At 35.8% G+C, this 17182-nt stretch overlaps 2 protein-coding genes across 5 annotated transcripts in view; one reads left to right on the forward strand and one right to left on the reverse strand.

Annotated features, from left to right (window-relative positions):
* Positions 1-15931, forward strand: part of LOC111424118 (limbic system-associated membrane protein-like) — an 80237-nt gene extending 64306 nt beyond the window's left edge. Inside the window, exons 6-8 of the mRNA XM_023057550.2 lie at positions 13141-13334; positions 13408-13687; positions 14927-15931. Of these exons, the coding sequence (XP_022913318.2) occupies positions 13141-13334; positions 13408-13687; positions 14927-15120 (668 nt within the window). The 3' untranslated portion in view covers positions 15121-15931. The remainder of the gene's footprint in view (positions 1-13140; positions 13335-13407; positions 13688-14926) is intronic.
* LOC111424116 (Trehalose-6-phosphate synthase 1) overlaps positions 15919-17182 on the reverse strand; it is a 222592-nt gene continuing 221328 nt past the window's right edge. For all 4 annotated transcript variants that reach the window (XM_071199813.1, XM_023057548.2, XM_071199812.1 and 1 more), the window contains one exon: positions 15919-16443. In XM_071199813.1, coding sequence (XP_071055914.1) covers positions 16126-16443 — 318 coding nt within the window. In that variant the 3' untranslated portion in view covers positions 15919-16125. The remainder of the gene's footprint in view (positions 16444-17182) is intronic.

The following is a 17182-nucleotide window of genomic DNA, read 5'->3' on the forward strand; positions in this document are numbered from 1 at the left end:
ATTGAAAAGTGTAATCCTCTGAAGTGAACACGAACAGCACAGCACCTAATCAAATTAATCGGTGTTTGTTTTCAATCAGTTGCAATCAAACGATGGATAGGGTATTGAAGCGAGGAAATAAACCTGTCGCCGATAGATAGGATCTCTTTTAGCTCACTCTAATTCGTTTCGGACCGAAAGCAGCATCGGAGTAACGAACCCTCCGTGTGCGTAATGGCCTCCGAGGAGCTTACTCTTGGTGTAAGAGCCGGAAGGGAAAAATGACGCAAAAGTGCCCTCCATTCCCCCCGCGTAGCCGCTTTAATCTGCGCACACTATTCGAGCGGTTATCGCTGACATATTAAAAGTGGAGAAGGTTTTAATGGGCGATTTCTGGAAGCGGGTGGTGCCGTTAGCTCGCTCATCTCTGGTCGGCGTCGCACCCCGCTCTCTCTGCCTCAAATTCAACAGTGATATCAGCGGCTACGCCCTCGTTAGCAATTTATCTCAATAATAAATGCGGTCGAGATGGTGTCTGCTTGTATGTGAGCATTTGCTCGCGTCGCTTAATGGAGGATTAATAAAAAGAAAACTTAAAGTGCAATTTCGGTATCCTCTCATTTCTTTTTCAACGTTTTCTTTTGCCCGCGTCGCAATTATATCTTTTCCCAGAGAAAAGTTTTCGTGATATGTTCGTTATTAAAGTTATGAACTAGAACGTAAAATATGGAATGCTTTCCGAAATTTTCCGTCTTTTTTTTATTCTCTTTACATTGACCGAATTCTCTTTAACAGAATGGACAGCCAATGCACAATACCTGCTGCATTGTAGTTGAAAAATTGGCTTTTAAAGATATAGAAAAATCATTTTAATTGAAAATTAAAACAATAAATAGAATTGAAAAATACCCAAAATATGGAAAAATAATTGGTGGCAACAAAAGCTTTTGTTAAAAGAAAAATAGTTTTTTAAAATGCCAGTATTTGATGTTTTGTGTACATATATGGAATAGAATAAAGTCTGCTTTAAAAGCTCCATGACGAATCGTCGACTTTAAAAGCTGCCAATCTCCGGGCGGAAAATAGTGGCGCATTTGCCGATCGTTTTGCCGCCTTTGAATCCGATAGATGGCGGCATCGCCGATGTCGTGCTTCGACGCCGCGAGATTTATCCTCGTCGCCCACGTAATCGTCCTGTTTCGCAATTAGGCCATTAAGGCGGCACCTCGTGCCGGTGTATTTAGGATTTAATTAATGCGCAACCGGGTCTAACAAATAGGGTTTGCTTCCGCAATCGCGCGAGTTCGTTCATATACAGAGGGTTCGCTACGTTACATTAGGTCAATTTGTTACCGATTCTTACCAAGAGAATAGTTATCCTACCAACTCTCTCTTGTAACGTTGAATTAGTGGCGAGGCAATTTCGTAGCGGTAACTCGTCAACTACAAACTCTAATTACCAGGCCGGGATTAATAAAGCCTTCAGTTGCATTCGCTCCGGTGTATAAAGGGATAAGGCGTCGTAACACCATTGCCCCTGGTTTTCCTTCCTAGTAGTTAATCGACTAAGAAATGCAAACCAGGAGACGGACGCAGAAGCCCGCGGTCTTTTACGAAAAAGCACGGTGTTGACATCTCCATTTAACTCGCAATTCTTTGGAGTTTAATCTCAGGCCAGATGTTTCGTGTGATTAATGCCAGCCGTTATTAAACTGGCTTTATTCTTCTGAAGGAAAAGAAAATAAGAGTTAAGAACGTCGGATTGAATTTGATCTTAAATCCTTACAACGGAGCATAAAAACTTATTTTCCTGTTATTATTTAATGTAACAAAGGTAATCATCCAGAGAATTACCCACTGGCAAATTTGCACTCCGATTTAAACTTTATTGACGATTGGATGCTGCAATTTCATCGAAACTTATCGAATCGACTACAAGGTTCAACGGTAAAGTTGAATCGAACCGAACATTGGAATATATTGCCATTATTGCTGTAGATAACTTTAGTCTGGAGAACCACCTAAAACTCACTTTTGCAACTACAGATATAAATTCGTTTTGATTTTTTAAACATAATATAAACTCAATTTAAACTGTAACTAACAACATTTTATATCGAAATTTCTTAATACATTATAGTTTATTTCTTTTGATTGTCAAGATGATAAGTATTCTCTATTATTGTAGCTTTTACATATTAAGCCCAACAGCGATCAGAAATTAGCTAAGATTTGTGTGTGTATGGATGAATCGTTGGTGTTAGTAGGCATATATGGTTTACGCATGATTATATATGATGAGGTAATGGTTGATTGGTGTGGTAAAGACGTCAATACGGGGTTCAATCGAATGCAGAATGCTCGATAGGTAGAATGTGAGTTGATTACAAATACAACAGTTGGGATTCAAAGGAAAGGCAGGAAATAATGGATGCGGAATTTGTGTTTCAATACTTTATTGCCAATTTTAAGAGCTATTTGAGTTTTCCCAATATATAGAGAATTGAGGAAGTAGGGTTTAATACAAAATTAATGTATAAGTTATATGATTTGATTCGTGCGGTAGTTATCGATTTAACTCGCTCTGTGTTAAGCCATGGGTTGTTAGTCAATCACAAACTTAAACAATGGCTACTTGTGGTTGTAGAAAGTTTCTTGGCAGAGTTTGTTATATTTGGGGCAAGTTCGTGATTAAAAAACTTGAAAGGTACCTTTCAAATTTTGAAACTTTTTAATCAAGACACATTAAATTTGGACGAATCATAAAGTATGTTATGTGTGAGTTGAAGATCTTAGGAAATTGAAGAATCACAATAATGACTGAATAATGAACATCAATATATGTCACATCATCATCATTGTATGATACATCATCATGTGACATCATCATCAATACACAGCAATACAATTCAGAATGTCATGTAAAATTTTCCGCAAAAAAAGTTTTATGCGAGGAGTTATCAAATTTATACCTTAGGAGGAAATCAATTTCTTTAATAAATCGTACCAACTGCATTTTAAAGAGCTAAGAAACTATTTACATCATAAATTGAAGTTAAAGGATTGCAGATTACGATAAGATACAAAAATGTTGATGTACAATTATAAAAATTTTCTGAAAAAAAAGTTTTATGTGAGGAGTTATCAAATCTATACCTTAGGAGGAAATCAATTTCTTTAAAAGACCGTATCAACTGCATTTTTAACAGTTAAGAAACGATTTATATATTAAATTGAAGCTAAAGGATTGTAGTTTATGATAAGATATAAAAATATTGATGTAGGATTATAAAAATTTCCCGAAACATATTTGAGTACTAGAAATTATCAAATTTATACATATGCGAAAATTCTATTTCTGTAAAAAATCGTGCCAACTGCATTTTAAAGAGTTAAGAAACGATTTATATCATAAATTGAAGCTAAAAGATTGCAGATTACGATAAGATACAAAAATGTTGATGTACAATTACAAAAATTTTCCGAAAAAAATGTTTTATGCGAGGAGTTATCAAATTTATACCTTAGGGGGAAATCAATTTCTTTAAAAAATCGTACCAATTGCGTTTTTAAAAGTTAAAAAACGATTTATATCCTAAATTGAAGCTAAAAGATTGTAGTTTATGATAAGATATAAAAACGTTGATGTAGGATTATAATAATTTCTCGAAAAAAAGTTTTATGGGAGGAGCTATCACATTTATACCTTAAGAGGAATCAATTTCTTTAAAAATCGTATCAACTGTATTTTTAACAGTTAAGGCCAGAAGTATATGTTAGATATATTGAGGCTCATGAATTGAAATGAAAACGCTAGTCTGTTTGCATGTAAAATACATAAGGAACAACTTTCACCCTTCTTATCAATCAATAAATACTTATTCAATCAAACTTAGGAAGGAATTTAAAACAAATTGGGAACAATATTGGACAGAATCATGTCAACTATGTTAAATCTTAACCTAACATTTACTTAACATACAGACCATTATAATTATTCACACATTCTGCTTCATCCTTGTTGATCAAAACTTTTCAATATAATTATTCAACGATGTTTTATTATTATCAATTCATCTGTTATGATGGTCTGCCACGTCTAAAGGTTATGATTAGGATAAAATGAACGAGTAGAAAGAGGGGCAAATACCACCACACCCAGTCCTTTATTTTGATCAGAACCCTGACTGAAACTGAAATGAAGAACCTTTTATAATACACAAACACACAAAGAGATGGTTATAAATTACAAATTCAAGCTCCGGTGGCACTGGAACTTTACAACGAGTATATGGAAAGGGTAGACCAATATTGATTGATATACTGAGAGCTATTTATGGCGCCACCACTAAAAATGTGGTGACACCGGTTGTGTTGGGGTCGCCTTTAGGAATCGCTGTTTACTCCAATATCTCTGTTGACATAAATAACCGATCAGAATTACGGTTTTTTCCAAATGAAGTTTTATCGATTATCAATAAGCTCTACATGCAACGTAGAGCATTCAATTTGCGTTGCAATGCCACTAAAAATTGTTTTCTAGAATTTAACCTTTTATGGAGCACAGACATGAAAGTTTCTACTCGAGATTTTATTTCATGTATTATACATATAGTACAATATAAATCCATTACATTTATAAAAATTAAGAAAATTTGATAAATTATTGTAAACAAGTAGTAATAATGATCGTTATTACATCACGCACATGTTGACGGTCAAATTATGTTTGGACATGGCAATAGGTAATCATAAAGGGTCTCTTTGAATGGGACCTCGTTACGCGTAACGACATCTAAGCGATCGTGCAATCAGTAAAGGGTGGGGACAATGCATTATTAAAACGCGACGTAACGGAATTTGAAACTTTTGATTGCCGACCGGTATGTAACTGAAATACTGGGTTGATTAGGGCAAACGGGAGCAGTTTGTATAGCGCAAACGAGATGGTGCTCCCGCAGCAAGCCCCTTCCCTATTACGAAAGGTCGAATGAACACGTTCCAAAGGAACTGGCAGATAAATATTTAATACTGAACTGTTTTACGCACCTGCACCTCCAGGTTGTAGGTTTTCAGAGGATTAATAGAAACTGAAACGTAATGCAAACATTTAGTTTTCAAAATGAATGTATGATGAATGTTTCGAAATAATTTACCAGATTGTTTTTAAATCAAAAAATTAACTAAACTTGAAATTACAATTTGAATAGGGGATTAACGTAATTTATTTCATTTTCAAAAAAAAGTATCCAATTTCCCAAATGTCGATTAGCTATTTATAATCGTATAATGGCGTGAAATTCTGTAATTTACGCATGCACGTTGTGTTTGTTTCGGGCTCAATTATTAAGTGCGTTAAAAATTCGGTTGGCTCGTTTTGGAAAATTAACGACCCGAAGCCGTAATGAACGCGGTTGTATACGCAAATACGGGGCGCTAATTCGGTTGTTAAATCCCATTCGATGAAAAGAATTAAAAAAAATCGGGAGTGACTTATAATCCTTGGTTTATAATTTCTCGTTTTTGCGGTAAATGGGAACGAATTTTTAGAACGAGTAGAAAAACGTGTCTATCTGTGACGTAAAAGTGTAATAAACGACGACGATTAAAGTGCGCTTCTACCACGAAATATTTACGGCCTCAATTTTGAATTCAATTATTTAGTGAGCGTGTATGGTGGAAAAAAGAAGGCCGGTGGTTTCTGTTATTAATGGACACGGTATTAAAACCGCGTCTGGGGGTTGTGCGAATTTTATTAATCGCTAGAAAGGGGTGCCGGGAAACGCGCGACGATGTCGTTTAATATGCATGAACGGCGCTGCACTTGACTCAAGTAGTAAATCCAGTTCGCGCCACACCAATTGCATGTGTAACAACTTCATAAATAATTAGAACTTCGCTCTTGTATTGTATGTACCTGCCTCAGGCCATTTCGGACTTAACACCATTTCTGACAATAGAATTTACTATACAATGACTAACACAAAACTTTTAAGAGTGATTTAAAACGTTTACCTATTTATTTATTTTATATATTTACTTTTTTTGCGATTGAACATGTACACACATTTTCCATTAAGAACGTAGATTACAAGAACGCATTCCAACTGTAGAGTGATTCAAAGCTCTTCCGACTGGTAAATAATTCAAACGTCAATTTTCCGTTTCTGAAAAGTCCCGTGGAGTTTTTGAACGTTTCCTTGAGCGCGGTACTTCGACCGGTTTGCGGTAATGGACCTTCAGAAAAGGATCTCTAAAAATGAGGCCTTTACGTTGGTTGGTTACAGCACTCTCTTGGAATACAAGAAATAATTCCATTTTTATTCCCAGACAAAGCACCGCTTGTCACTTTCCTTACGTAAAAATTCAATTTGCCTGCGACTTAATCCACAGCTTCCGTCTGTTGGATTGTTCACTATTTGCATCTCAGCGTTTCGCTTAACTTTTCACGAAATTTTCTACTCCAATTGCACGTGTCTTGATATGTAAGAGACCTTAGAAGGATATTAAAAGTTCTCGTGAAAGGGATCTTTTTCTTATTTTGTTTTTTTTTTTGGAACTCCCAAAATGAAATTTTTTGAAAAACCTTATAAATGCCAACTGTGTTACAACCGTGTTTTATGTAATAACTTTACCTTGAAAGAATTTCAATTTAACCGCTTTAATAACGCCCACAAATGCGGTATGTACACAGTGCTTTTCACATTCATATGCATAACACGCCCCCTGTACTGCTCAGAAATGTAATTTTGTTAGGTTTGAATCGAATATGAACTCGGTTTATTGAATTCGTGTTTGTCTGCACCTTATCCGATTATGTATTAGTGAATATTTACGTTGAATTTAAATTTAGATGTAGCCAATTGAAATTTCATTTACTACCTGAATCGTTTGAAAAGTAACAACCTCAGGTATTAATGTAATTGCACGGTATGGAAATGAATTATCTTGAAGAGCTTTAGTTCTCGCGGACTTTGACGCAGCGCTAAGTTTGAAGTCACTTCATTTCCCAGACAACGCCAGTTGAAATTTTGGAGTAATCTCATCGTTAGTCCACTCCAAACAAAAACTTTCTTTTTGTTATAATCATTCGGTGGATGCAGATGCGAAAGAGGGATTTTAGTTTCATTTTAAGTCTCAAAAGTGGTTGTTTTATTCGTTCTAGTTGTTTCAATTTATGAAACTTGATAATGTAACGTATAAAAATGTTTCTTCTTTATATTTTTGATGGTGCATTATTCGCGGGTTGTAAATATATTAGGATTATCGGAAAGACACTCATAAATAGTTTCATTTAGAAGAGCGTAAGTTCTAAAATATGCAAGGTTTTAGTACCCCCTTTTAAATCCTTTGACGTTTACGGTAGCATCCTTCATAATCTTAAACTAAAAGTTTTATAGCGATAACTTTAAAGTAGAATTTACCGTAATGCCCGGTCGATATATATTCTGCGTTTATACGGCAAATTTGCACCAGCTTTGTACACCTACGAGTTTCACTTCGTCGGTTGGAAGGTGACAAAGTTGTTAATGTAACGAAACCTTTCCTATAAAATAAATTATTTTTATTTCAGTGGCGTTATCATTGAAATATGTGACGGGTTCCGTCTAATTAACAACTTTGAACGTATATTTTCCAAGAGACTACATTTTTTTCCTTAGATAAGCAAATTATATATTATTATAAGTTTGAAAAATTATTACTAAAAGCAAATCCTTTTTATACATCATGATAATATGTTAATTTTACACTTTATATCGTCCAAGTTTTCATTATATAAATTTTAATAGAAACGTTACATTTTTTTTTCAAATATAGAAAATAGTCCTGTAATCAACAGGGCGTCAATAATTGCCTACTTAAATCGCCAGGTTCGTTATCTCGAAATACAACTCGACTCAAGCTACGTCGTGCCCTTTGTTTTGTTTGGGACGGTGTTGCCTACTTCAACTTCTGCAGACATTCCCTTGTATCCGGAATCCAACTGCAGCAGTTGTACCTCACCTTGTTTCACCAGGCAATCGTTCGCCGCTTGAGCTAACTTCAGAAGTAATAAAACGCCCGAAGGAAACTTCTTGAGCGCATAATTTACCGGGAAATAATCAATTGGCAAAAGGAAAACTGACTGCCCAAAGTTCGTTATTTAACGGGCCGTTTATTTTCGACGATTCGTCCAGAACGTAATCGCCGGTAATTAGAATTCCGCGTTCCGATAATAAGCTTAATGGGAATGCGAGTGCGTGTCAGTGTTATTTCGTATCAATCTGAATCTGATTTCGTGTTAGATTCACTGAATCGTGAAATTAAACTTGTGTTTCAACGATTTTTTTTAAGAATCAAAGAGATAACGAGATTTGCTTAGTTTAGCTGCGCGTAATTTTTGAAATTTTATTTTTCTTTGTGTAATTTGTTAATTAAATTTGAAGTTAGAGTTATTGTTTGATGAATTCTCTGTAGCTGACAGGACAAAAAGGATTGAACTGCAAAATGTATGCCTCGGTATGAGTCTACAAGTTGTATTTGCGCTGTGTAAACACCTAATTAAAGCGAATCGGACGTGAAACGAGCAGGTGTAAATTCAGGGGCGGGATAGTTTTGAAACTTCTCGTTTGATTTAGTTACAGAAAGGGGTGAAGTCGCCTAACCCAATGGAGTTGAGGGCAGCATCATAATTCCTAACTATGTAAACCTGGATACGGACTCTCGTGGTAGTTGATCGATAAATTTCTCCAAACTGGCGTAGAACAACAGTTATTAATTTAGGTGTTCGGTGCATTACGGAGTTCGGCGGGAAGCACATCGTATCCCTTTGGCAAACAGGGCAACTTTAATATTTAACCTACACAAAATAAAAAGTTGCTGCACTCGCGAGGATTTCTCGTCCCATGGACACTGCGGATTAGCGAAACCCTTTAAATATTCATCGAATCTGCATTCGGCTTTCCTTTTGTTCAATTTTTCATTCCAATTTTCTTCACACTCCACCTTTTATATGCTCGTTCTTCTCGAATTACACGTTTATCAAAGTCTCGCTGTGTGATCCTTCGGTTGAGAATCTACCTTCGATCTCTCTCCTATCCTCCTATGCGAGTCAGTCTCCTGCATTGTGCATGGACGGAAGAAATCCAGTTTCGAACCGGGACATAGACAAAAGCTCGCACTACATCACGAGCTGGAAATTACCGTCGAATATACCCCAGATAAGCTTTAGCTCGTCCGAGAACTTGCTGAAAAGGGGGCTGGGTAATTTAGCTTTACGTCCTTGGAAAATAACTTTATTCAGCCCAATAAACCTTCAAGGTTTTATGTAAAAAAAAGTCATACCCCAAGCGGTACGTGTTCTATTTGTTTTAAAAAACATTTTTTATATGGCTGAAATTAGCATTTTTAATTTTATAATAAATAATTATTTTCGGCTGCTCTAAGTAGTAAGTAGAATTAAATATGGCTTGATAAATTTATATCATAAGTTTCTCCTTAACATTTCTAAAGTACATAACTAAAGTCCTACTCATATCTGTTGTTCACTATTTAACTTAGAATTGTTGATTAAATATTTTTGAGATTACTTACTATAGAAAATCTATCTAAAGTGCACAACTATCTAATTAAATTCCCAAATATGCACAACCTACGCCAACCTTTTTTTTTGCGCTGAGGAGGAGAAAATGCGTTACGCACCCCGGTCTACTGTTGGCGCCTGAAGATGGTCTAGCTGGAAAATCGTACTTCGGCTGGGAGTGTGGGACTGATATCGTAGCCCCAGCTACCCACTAAAAACTCCCCCTCATTCTATACCCCGGAACCGCCCATCACGGCATTTCGTCGGGGTTTTCTTGTTCTTCACTCTTCACTTCCTCGTTCCTCTTCGTCCATGATTTGGAGGCATTTTGAAATACAATAAAATACATCTCTTTAATTTTTAGAATAGAGTTATTTTAATTATATACCTGAATGAGGGGGGCGGGTCCCCCCTCACTTCTTCCTCCTTCACCCTTCCTCTCCAACGGGTATCCGTTCCAGTGTTTCTTTCTCCATTGTATCCATTTACCTCTCTCACCGGGGATTATATGCATTAAAAGATAAACACATAACAGGAGATTAAAACACATCCACAACATTCAACAAACACAAAACTCCTTCCTATAAATTTATCTATCACAGTAGTTTTTCTTTGTATATCTATAAAAGTATCACAGTTACTATCACATAAAAGCGCTTTTGCGTATCTTTTATTCAGTTCCCAGCCGATCCCACAATCTACGCCAACCTAATCCATCTGAACCTAACTCAACTGTATCCTCTGCCAAACATATCTTCGATATCCAAACACATACCCAAATTTGCCTAACCCACTCCAACCTAATTTATCTGTATCCAACTATACTATTCTCGCCGAAAAATAACTCCAAAATCCAAATATTTGTCCAAATATACATTTTACTTCCATCTTATAACAACCACGTTACTCTTAAGATTATCAGAGACTTCTATCAGAGATTTCTCTAATGTTTTTGCAACAGACGAATTTAGGTGAGAATGTATAAGACCTTGGTCAGACCAGTTTTAATTTACGAAGCGGAATCCTGGAGCGAACAAAAGCGCACTTCGGGTCTTTGAGAAAAAGATACTCTCTAGAGTATTTGGACCAGTGCTAGAAGTAGATGGAATACCGAAATTTGTAGGAAGGCGAAGACGTCATACGGTTTGTAAGGTCACAAAGACTTAAATCGGCTGGACACATTATCAGAATGCCCAAGGAAAGAGCTGCGAGCATGGCTTTTAGAGCAAACATCACAGGCACAAGAAGTAGAGGCAGGCCCCATACGATATGGAAAGATAGAGATAATGATGTCAGGTTTCTGAACATTGAAAATTGGGGTCGCTGAAGACCGGATGGTTTGGAAAAGGAAGAACTTTCGGGAGTAGCTTGGCTAAACCAGCAACGAACTATTCAGATCCGTGGTCTCAAAAGTTAGAATTGCCCTGATGATTGCCAACCTCCGAATAGGAGACGGCACTTAAAGAAGAAGAAGTTGGCATGATGCTACTCTTTAACATTCTTAAAAAAGGTTTGGCAATCCAATAAATCTGTCCGACCGCTCTTGCCACTTATGATACGTTTGCTCTCTATTTTTTGTCGAATCCTTTTCGAAACTGACATACAGAAGGCGATAACCTAAACCTATCCAACCCAACCAAACCCAGCCCTACCCAACTCCCTACTCCGTCCCTAACAATCCCCTGAGTTCAAATTCCAACTCCACTTGAAATAAATATTTCCAAAATGCACACCTAAATCCAATTAATAATTTTTACTAAAATTACCATATCTACTCCTACATAATCTGTACTTTCCAACACATTCATATCACCACAAACTTTGGGGTTTGGTTGGTTCACACAGTAGCTTAACAATCCTTTACCAAATCATCCTTTACTCCGTGTAACTGAAACACCTAAAACCACATTTAATTAGTTGTGTTCTCATTGACGGTTAACGTGACGTTTTGGCATCCAACGTTGAATTGCCTATGTTAACAGTGTTTGTATCGCTGTCCTTTAATACCATTACACCATTACAAAGCGGTTATTTTGACATTACGATAAAGAATTTTTTTTTTTAAATAATATGTCTATATATTGTACAATGTAACGTAATAATACGCTATACACACGAGTTGGTGTTTAACAATGCAACGCAACAATAAAATAAATCAATACTTTCAAAATTATTAAGAAATAAATGGTTATATTTTTTTAAAAGCATAATTTTAGGGAGGTGTGCATCAATTTAAATCTAAAGCCATTCTATTATTCTTCAATTAATATGTTAAGTACTGATCGTAACAACTATAGTTATACGTGTCTAAATCCGAAATCGAAATAACTTAATTTTAATTATTATTTATTTCAAATCATTTTTCAACAATGATTCAATTTTTAACCTAATTCTGATTCACTACAACAATAGGTATACAACAACCAACATCCGTATGAACGTCACATCAGCAAGTTTGCTCTCGGTGGTTTATCTCGTCCGGAGTCTTATTGAATTCAGAGCACACGGCATCGACTTGCACAGCTTTTCCGGGCAATCTAAACAAGATCTCTGAACAAAATGACTGGTTAGTGTCGAACGTTTTAAAGCGTACGTTTAGAGAAGACGTGAAACGTCCCGATGTGCAGCATTCTTAGTACGTCGTCGAAGATTTTTCTAAAAATCCATGTGCTATTTCTCATTCGTACGTTTTAAGTAAATGCTCGTGTTCAGGTCTCCGTCCCAGCAGAATCTTCAGTTGGAAAAAGGACAAGAATAGTGTCGCGGTTTCGGTGGACCGAACTAAAAAGACGTTTCGCGCGTCGACGCCTGAGTGATATATGCACTTCCGGTGGGAGACGGAAGGCACCGCCGCCGAAAGTTTGATGACGCCATTTTTCATAACGGCATTGTTCGGTCTCCACCCGGAGGGCATAAATCGGTCTGTCGCGGATTTACTGCTACTGAAAATTAAAAGCGGATACTTTATGTACCTAGCGCACGAAGGGACATCGAACTTCAATAGCGTTTATTGGAGTTGAGGGCTATGATCGATGGTCTATTCAACGTAGTGTTTTACAGATTCCATTATATCATTTTATCGAATTTGTCTTTACTCACTCACATTAACGGTCTGTTTGAGAGAAAAGTTATTTTGCATATATTGAGTCTTGAACGGCTCCTCAACACTTTATCACCCTAAAACTCCCTTTAGCCGGTCCCATTTTATTTCCTGCTCTTTCCATATCTCCAATTTTCACGGGCCTCACGACTCAGGGATTTCGACTTATCCTAGCTGAAATATCAGCAATTCCAATCGAGCGGAATATATCTTATTCAAACACGTTTAAAAGGAAGTGGAAAAAAGAATAAAAGGGAAATAGACGAGGTGTCCAAGCCATGAATCACCGGGAGCCTAAATTCGTCGCCCTTTTCAATAGTCGCTTTTCTGTATCGGAAGGCGACCGGCGCCTTCGATATAAACTACAGGCATCGCGTCGGGACGCCCGATGTTAGGATCGCTGGCTTTTGAAAACGTGCCCCGTTTGCGAAACGTCCTCGGGGCAGGTGTCGGTAATTCCGCAGGTGTGCGTCCACTTTATATTTTGCCCTCGTTTCAGATAAGCCCTATCCCATCCCGGAAGAGTGGCCCAACGAGGTCAAGGTTTGGGGTTATATTGGCGCCGTTGTAAATCTGACCTGTGAAAGCGTCGCCGAACCCTTACCAAAATTCGACTGGACCCATCAAGATGGTGCCCACCTCATCAAGAAGTATGGGCATAAACATAACTCGGAATATATATCGGTGTTGGAGGTAAGCTTTTATATTGATTTGAAAATTTTAATAACTCAAAGTAAAAGAATATTGAAACAACCTTTTTTTACAGGTAAATATAAAACATCCAAACGTATTTGGAAATTTTAAATGTCTTGTAACAAATCGATATGGAACTTTGGTGAGACAATTTGTGTTAGAAGAGGGAACTTTGCCGAAAAGCCCAGATTTTATAGAGCTTAAAGGAGCAAACAGCGACCTTCTGGACATTGGGGTCCATAATTCAGCATTTAACGCAACCGATAGTATGGCTCCTAAATATTATTCCATCAAATTTAAAGTGGCAGGGAAACGGGAAGACTGGAAGGAGAGAATAATGCTTTTGAATGCGGGTAAGCCTCCTACCTCCGTCCCGTTTTTGCTTCGCAGCGCAAAAACCGCGGGGCGAATTTAAAATTAAACCGGCACACAAAAAGGAACAAACTTTCGCCCTGTGCCAGCATCGAGTTTTTGATGAGTTCCGAGACAAAAGGTGTTATTCCTTGACGTTCGAATCGGTAGATGCCGGCGTCTCGGCGCCAATTATAAAGTCAAATATCCGCTATTCAAATTTATTAAAATTAATTGCTTTATTAAAATGTTATTAAAAGTTTACGGGTGACGATACGACCGCGGATGGCATTAAAATTCCGCTGGAAATTAAGATTAATCGTATAATTCGCGTCGTTAGTTTCGTGCAACTTTATGCATGCAAATTGTTTCCGGTCCGATTATTTTCTATAAATACACACCTCTGAAAAATCGATAACACTCATAACGAAAATAATATAAAGAAAAAGAATCCTTTCAATGAGTTCCGTCTTCGAAGTGTTTCCACAATAATAAATACCTTAAAGATCCTTAAAAGAAAATCGGATATTCATAATACACGTTTTAGAGGTGAAACCTTAAAATCTCATATGGTCTCGTTTAGTTATATTCATTTTAAAAAGGATTTCCACATTCAATATTTTAAATTGTTCGAGAAAATCTTACAATCTAGTAAAAGTCATAGAAAACCTTTGAATCATGGAAAGACTGGTAAAATGTACAGGGTTCTTTTGTCAGGATCAGCTTTAGAGACAAGTACGTAACAAGGAACGAGAAGAGAATGCTTTGGATTTCAAACGTTTTCCTTCTTATAGGGCAGCAGCCACGTTCATTATTAAAAGTTCAGCTCCATCGCTTCTCTCGGCGCAGAGATATAAGTTTAGCGCAACTATTATTAGTTCGCGGATATTACAGGGATGTTGCCCTTTTGATCGACTACAACAAAAAACTGAAAATATCTTACCTCCGTTTGATGTTTCGAGATTTTTCTTAAGAAAAATTCCTTTCATCTGATCCCAATATCTTTTGGTATTATCTCATTAACGATATTATAAAATTTTTAACAAATCAATCTCTATTGTAGCCTATTCATAGTTGTAGGGATTCAATACAACACAATAGCTCGTTATCCACAATGTAGTGAATTAAATATCTACTAATAAAGTATTCATAATAATGCAATCGATTTAAATAAAATTTTCATGAATATACGTTGAATTCAATTTCACCAATTAATTAATTTAAATTATTTTATGTTTCAGAAAATAGTTATCCACTGAGAAATCTCGCTTCGAACACTAAATACGAAGTTACAGCCGCTTCGAAAAATGATGTTGGTTACAGCGAATATTTAAATATTTCCATATTTACTACGTTGAGTTCAGGGACAACGATGAATCCCTTCAAGTTTCTTTTCTATTACTACGCTATCATAATTATTTTTTTCTGTTGGTGATCGTCGTCTTGTCGCTACTAATTGGTTTGGCCGTTTTGCTGTGCGGATACGTTACAACAAGAGGACGACCATTCGACGGTGTATAAAAATCTCCAAAAAAATGTATATAAATAATAATTTAAAAATCGGTGTATTGTTAAAATGAGGTGCTCGAGTTCTTTTGGCGCAAGCCCGCTTGTTTTTGTCAAAAAAAGTTTTTATTTAATTGACGTATATCTGTAAATAAAATTGTTAATCTTTGATATATTTTATTTCGAAAATTTTATTACGGGTGATCGTTTTGCTTAGCGGAGTCGTAGCGGGTAGATTTTTATGGTGTACACTGTAAAGGACAAGTTCGAAATATAAGGCTGACTAAAATATTATATAACTGTAAAAGAGTCAATAGCGTTTAATACTCTAATGCTTCCTTAAGAGGACACTTTTTCATCGTTTAGATTTGCTGTTATTTGACCAATTAAGTGTACGCGTATAAATACTTTTTTACAATTACATCATCATTAAAATTAGCATTAATTTTATCGATGATGAAATTGAAGCAATCTTATATGTATACATAAATGATGTTGGACAATGATAATAATAATATATGTATAGTGTAGTTAGATAAGCGAAGGTGTAACGATAAAATAACGACGTGGATGTAAAATTGTAGAATGTCGTTCGTTTCTGTTTTCAACTATCGTGTTAAATTAATTGAGTGAGTATTACCATTCGTTTATCGCTAGTCATCTATATGAATGTTACACGAACCAAGACTTTTTTGTGATACCCTATTCAAAAATATAATATATTAGATTCTGTTGCAAAATATCACTTTATTTCCACCTTAAAAATCTCTAATAACACTTAAATACGAAAATATAAACATATTATTATTAAAAAAAATTTTTATCATATTATTTCAAACTTCATTTTGGTCTTTATTTTATGTTATATAAATTGGGACTTAATTTAAAATAGACGTACCGATGAGAAACATTGTTACCCTTAAACTACGAAATATTACTTTCCTGTTTTATCATTTTCAGATTGATTTGAATCATTCTCACGTTTAAGTTTCATATCACTGTCTTTAGAATTAAATTCTGGCTCAGTAAAACATACTTCCATTTGAACAGCGTCAGGTTTTGTTCTAGAATTTCTTCGGTAATTGTGATAATTATTCTTTTCGATTGGAGTGGGCTTTCTTCTACTCAGATGACGTTCAACCCATCTTAACATTGTCAATACCGAATCTGTACTTGGAAGTCTTCTTTCAGCAGAGGTTTTTGTTATTTGAGATGAGGTAACTCTAAATGTTGCTGCCATCCCTTTTAATGCCTATTAAAAAAAAATTTAATACATATTTAAATTACATATTAAAGTGATTATATATACAAATAAAGGTGTTTTTAAGGTTTGCTGATTACCAATGTTTAGATTTTAAGCAAAATCTCAATGATACCTATATAATTGACAAGTTGTTTCATGAATGTGCAAGATATCTAAGGAATTAATGATATCTTTAAAAGACTCCAACCATTCTATATCTAATAAGCACATGGGTTTTTAAATGTCGTGCCTTTCCCTGTAAAATCGAGTTATTATGTTAACAACCAAGGACGGTAGAATCTAAAAGCACCATTACATATTTCGTTTTTTTTTGTAATCCAAAAAATGACCTTAGTATTGGACAAATACGTCACACCGCTGTTTATAATGTGTTTTTTAAGAACGGCTAAACCCAAATATTTCTAGTTCTAGATCTAGTGGTACTGTTAGCTCTAGTTTGAATTGTTATTCAGCACTAAATTGTTGTATGTTTTTATATAAAAAAGAGTAGCACTACCGCTAGACCTCGAACTCGAAACATTCGGGTTTAGCCGTCTTAAGAAATGCATGGCTAAACCCGAATGTTTCTAGATCTAGTTCTAGTGTTTGTGTTAGCTCTAGTTTTAATTGTTATTCACCACTAAATTATTGTATATTTTTATTCAACAAAAGGCAGAACTAACGCTAGACCTAGAACTAGAAACATTCGGGTTTAGCCGTCTTAAGAAAAACATTGGCTAAACACGAA

Source organism: Onthophagus taurus, chromosome 11, assembly GCF_036711975.1.
Source record: "Onthophagus taurus isolate NC chromosome 11, IU_Otau_3.0, whole genome shotgun sequence".
NCBI lineage: Eukaryota > Metazoa > Arthropoda > Insecta > Coleoptera > Scarabaeidae > Onthophagus > Onthophagus taurus.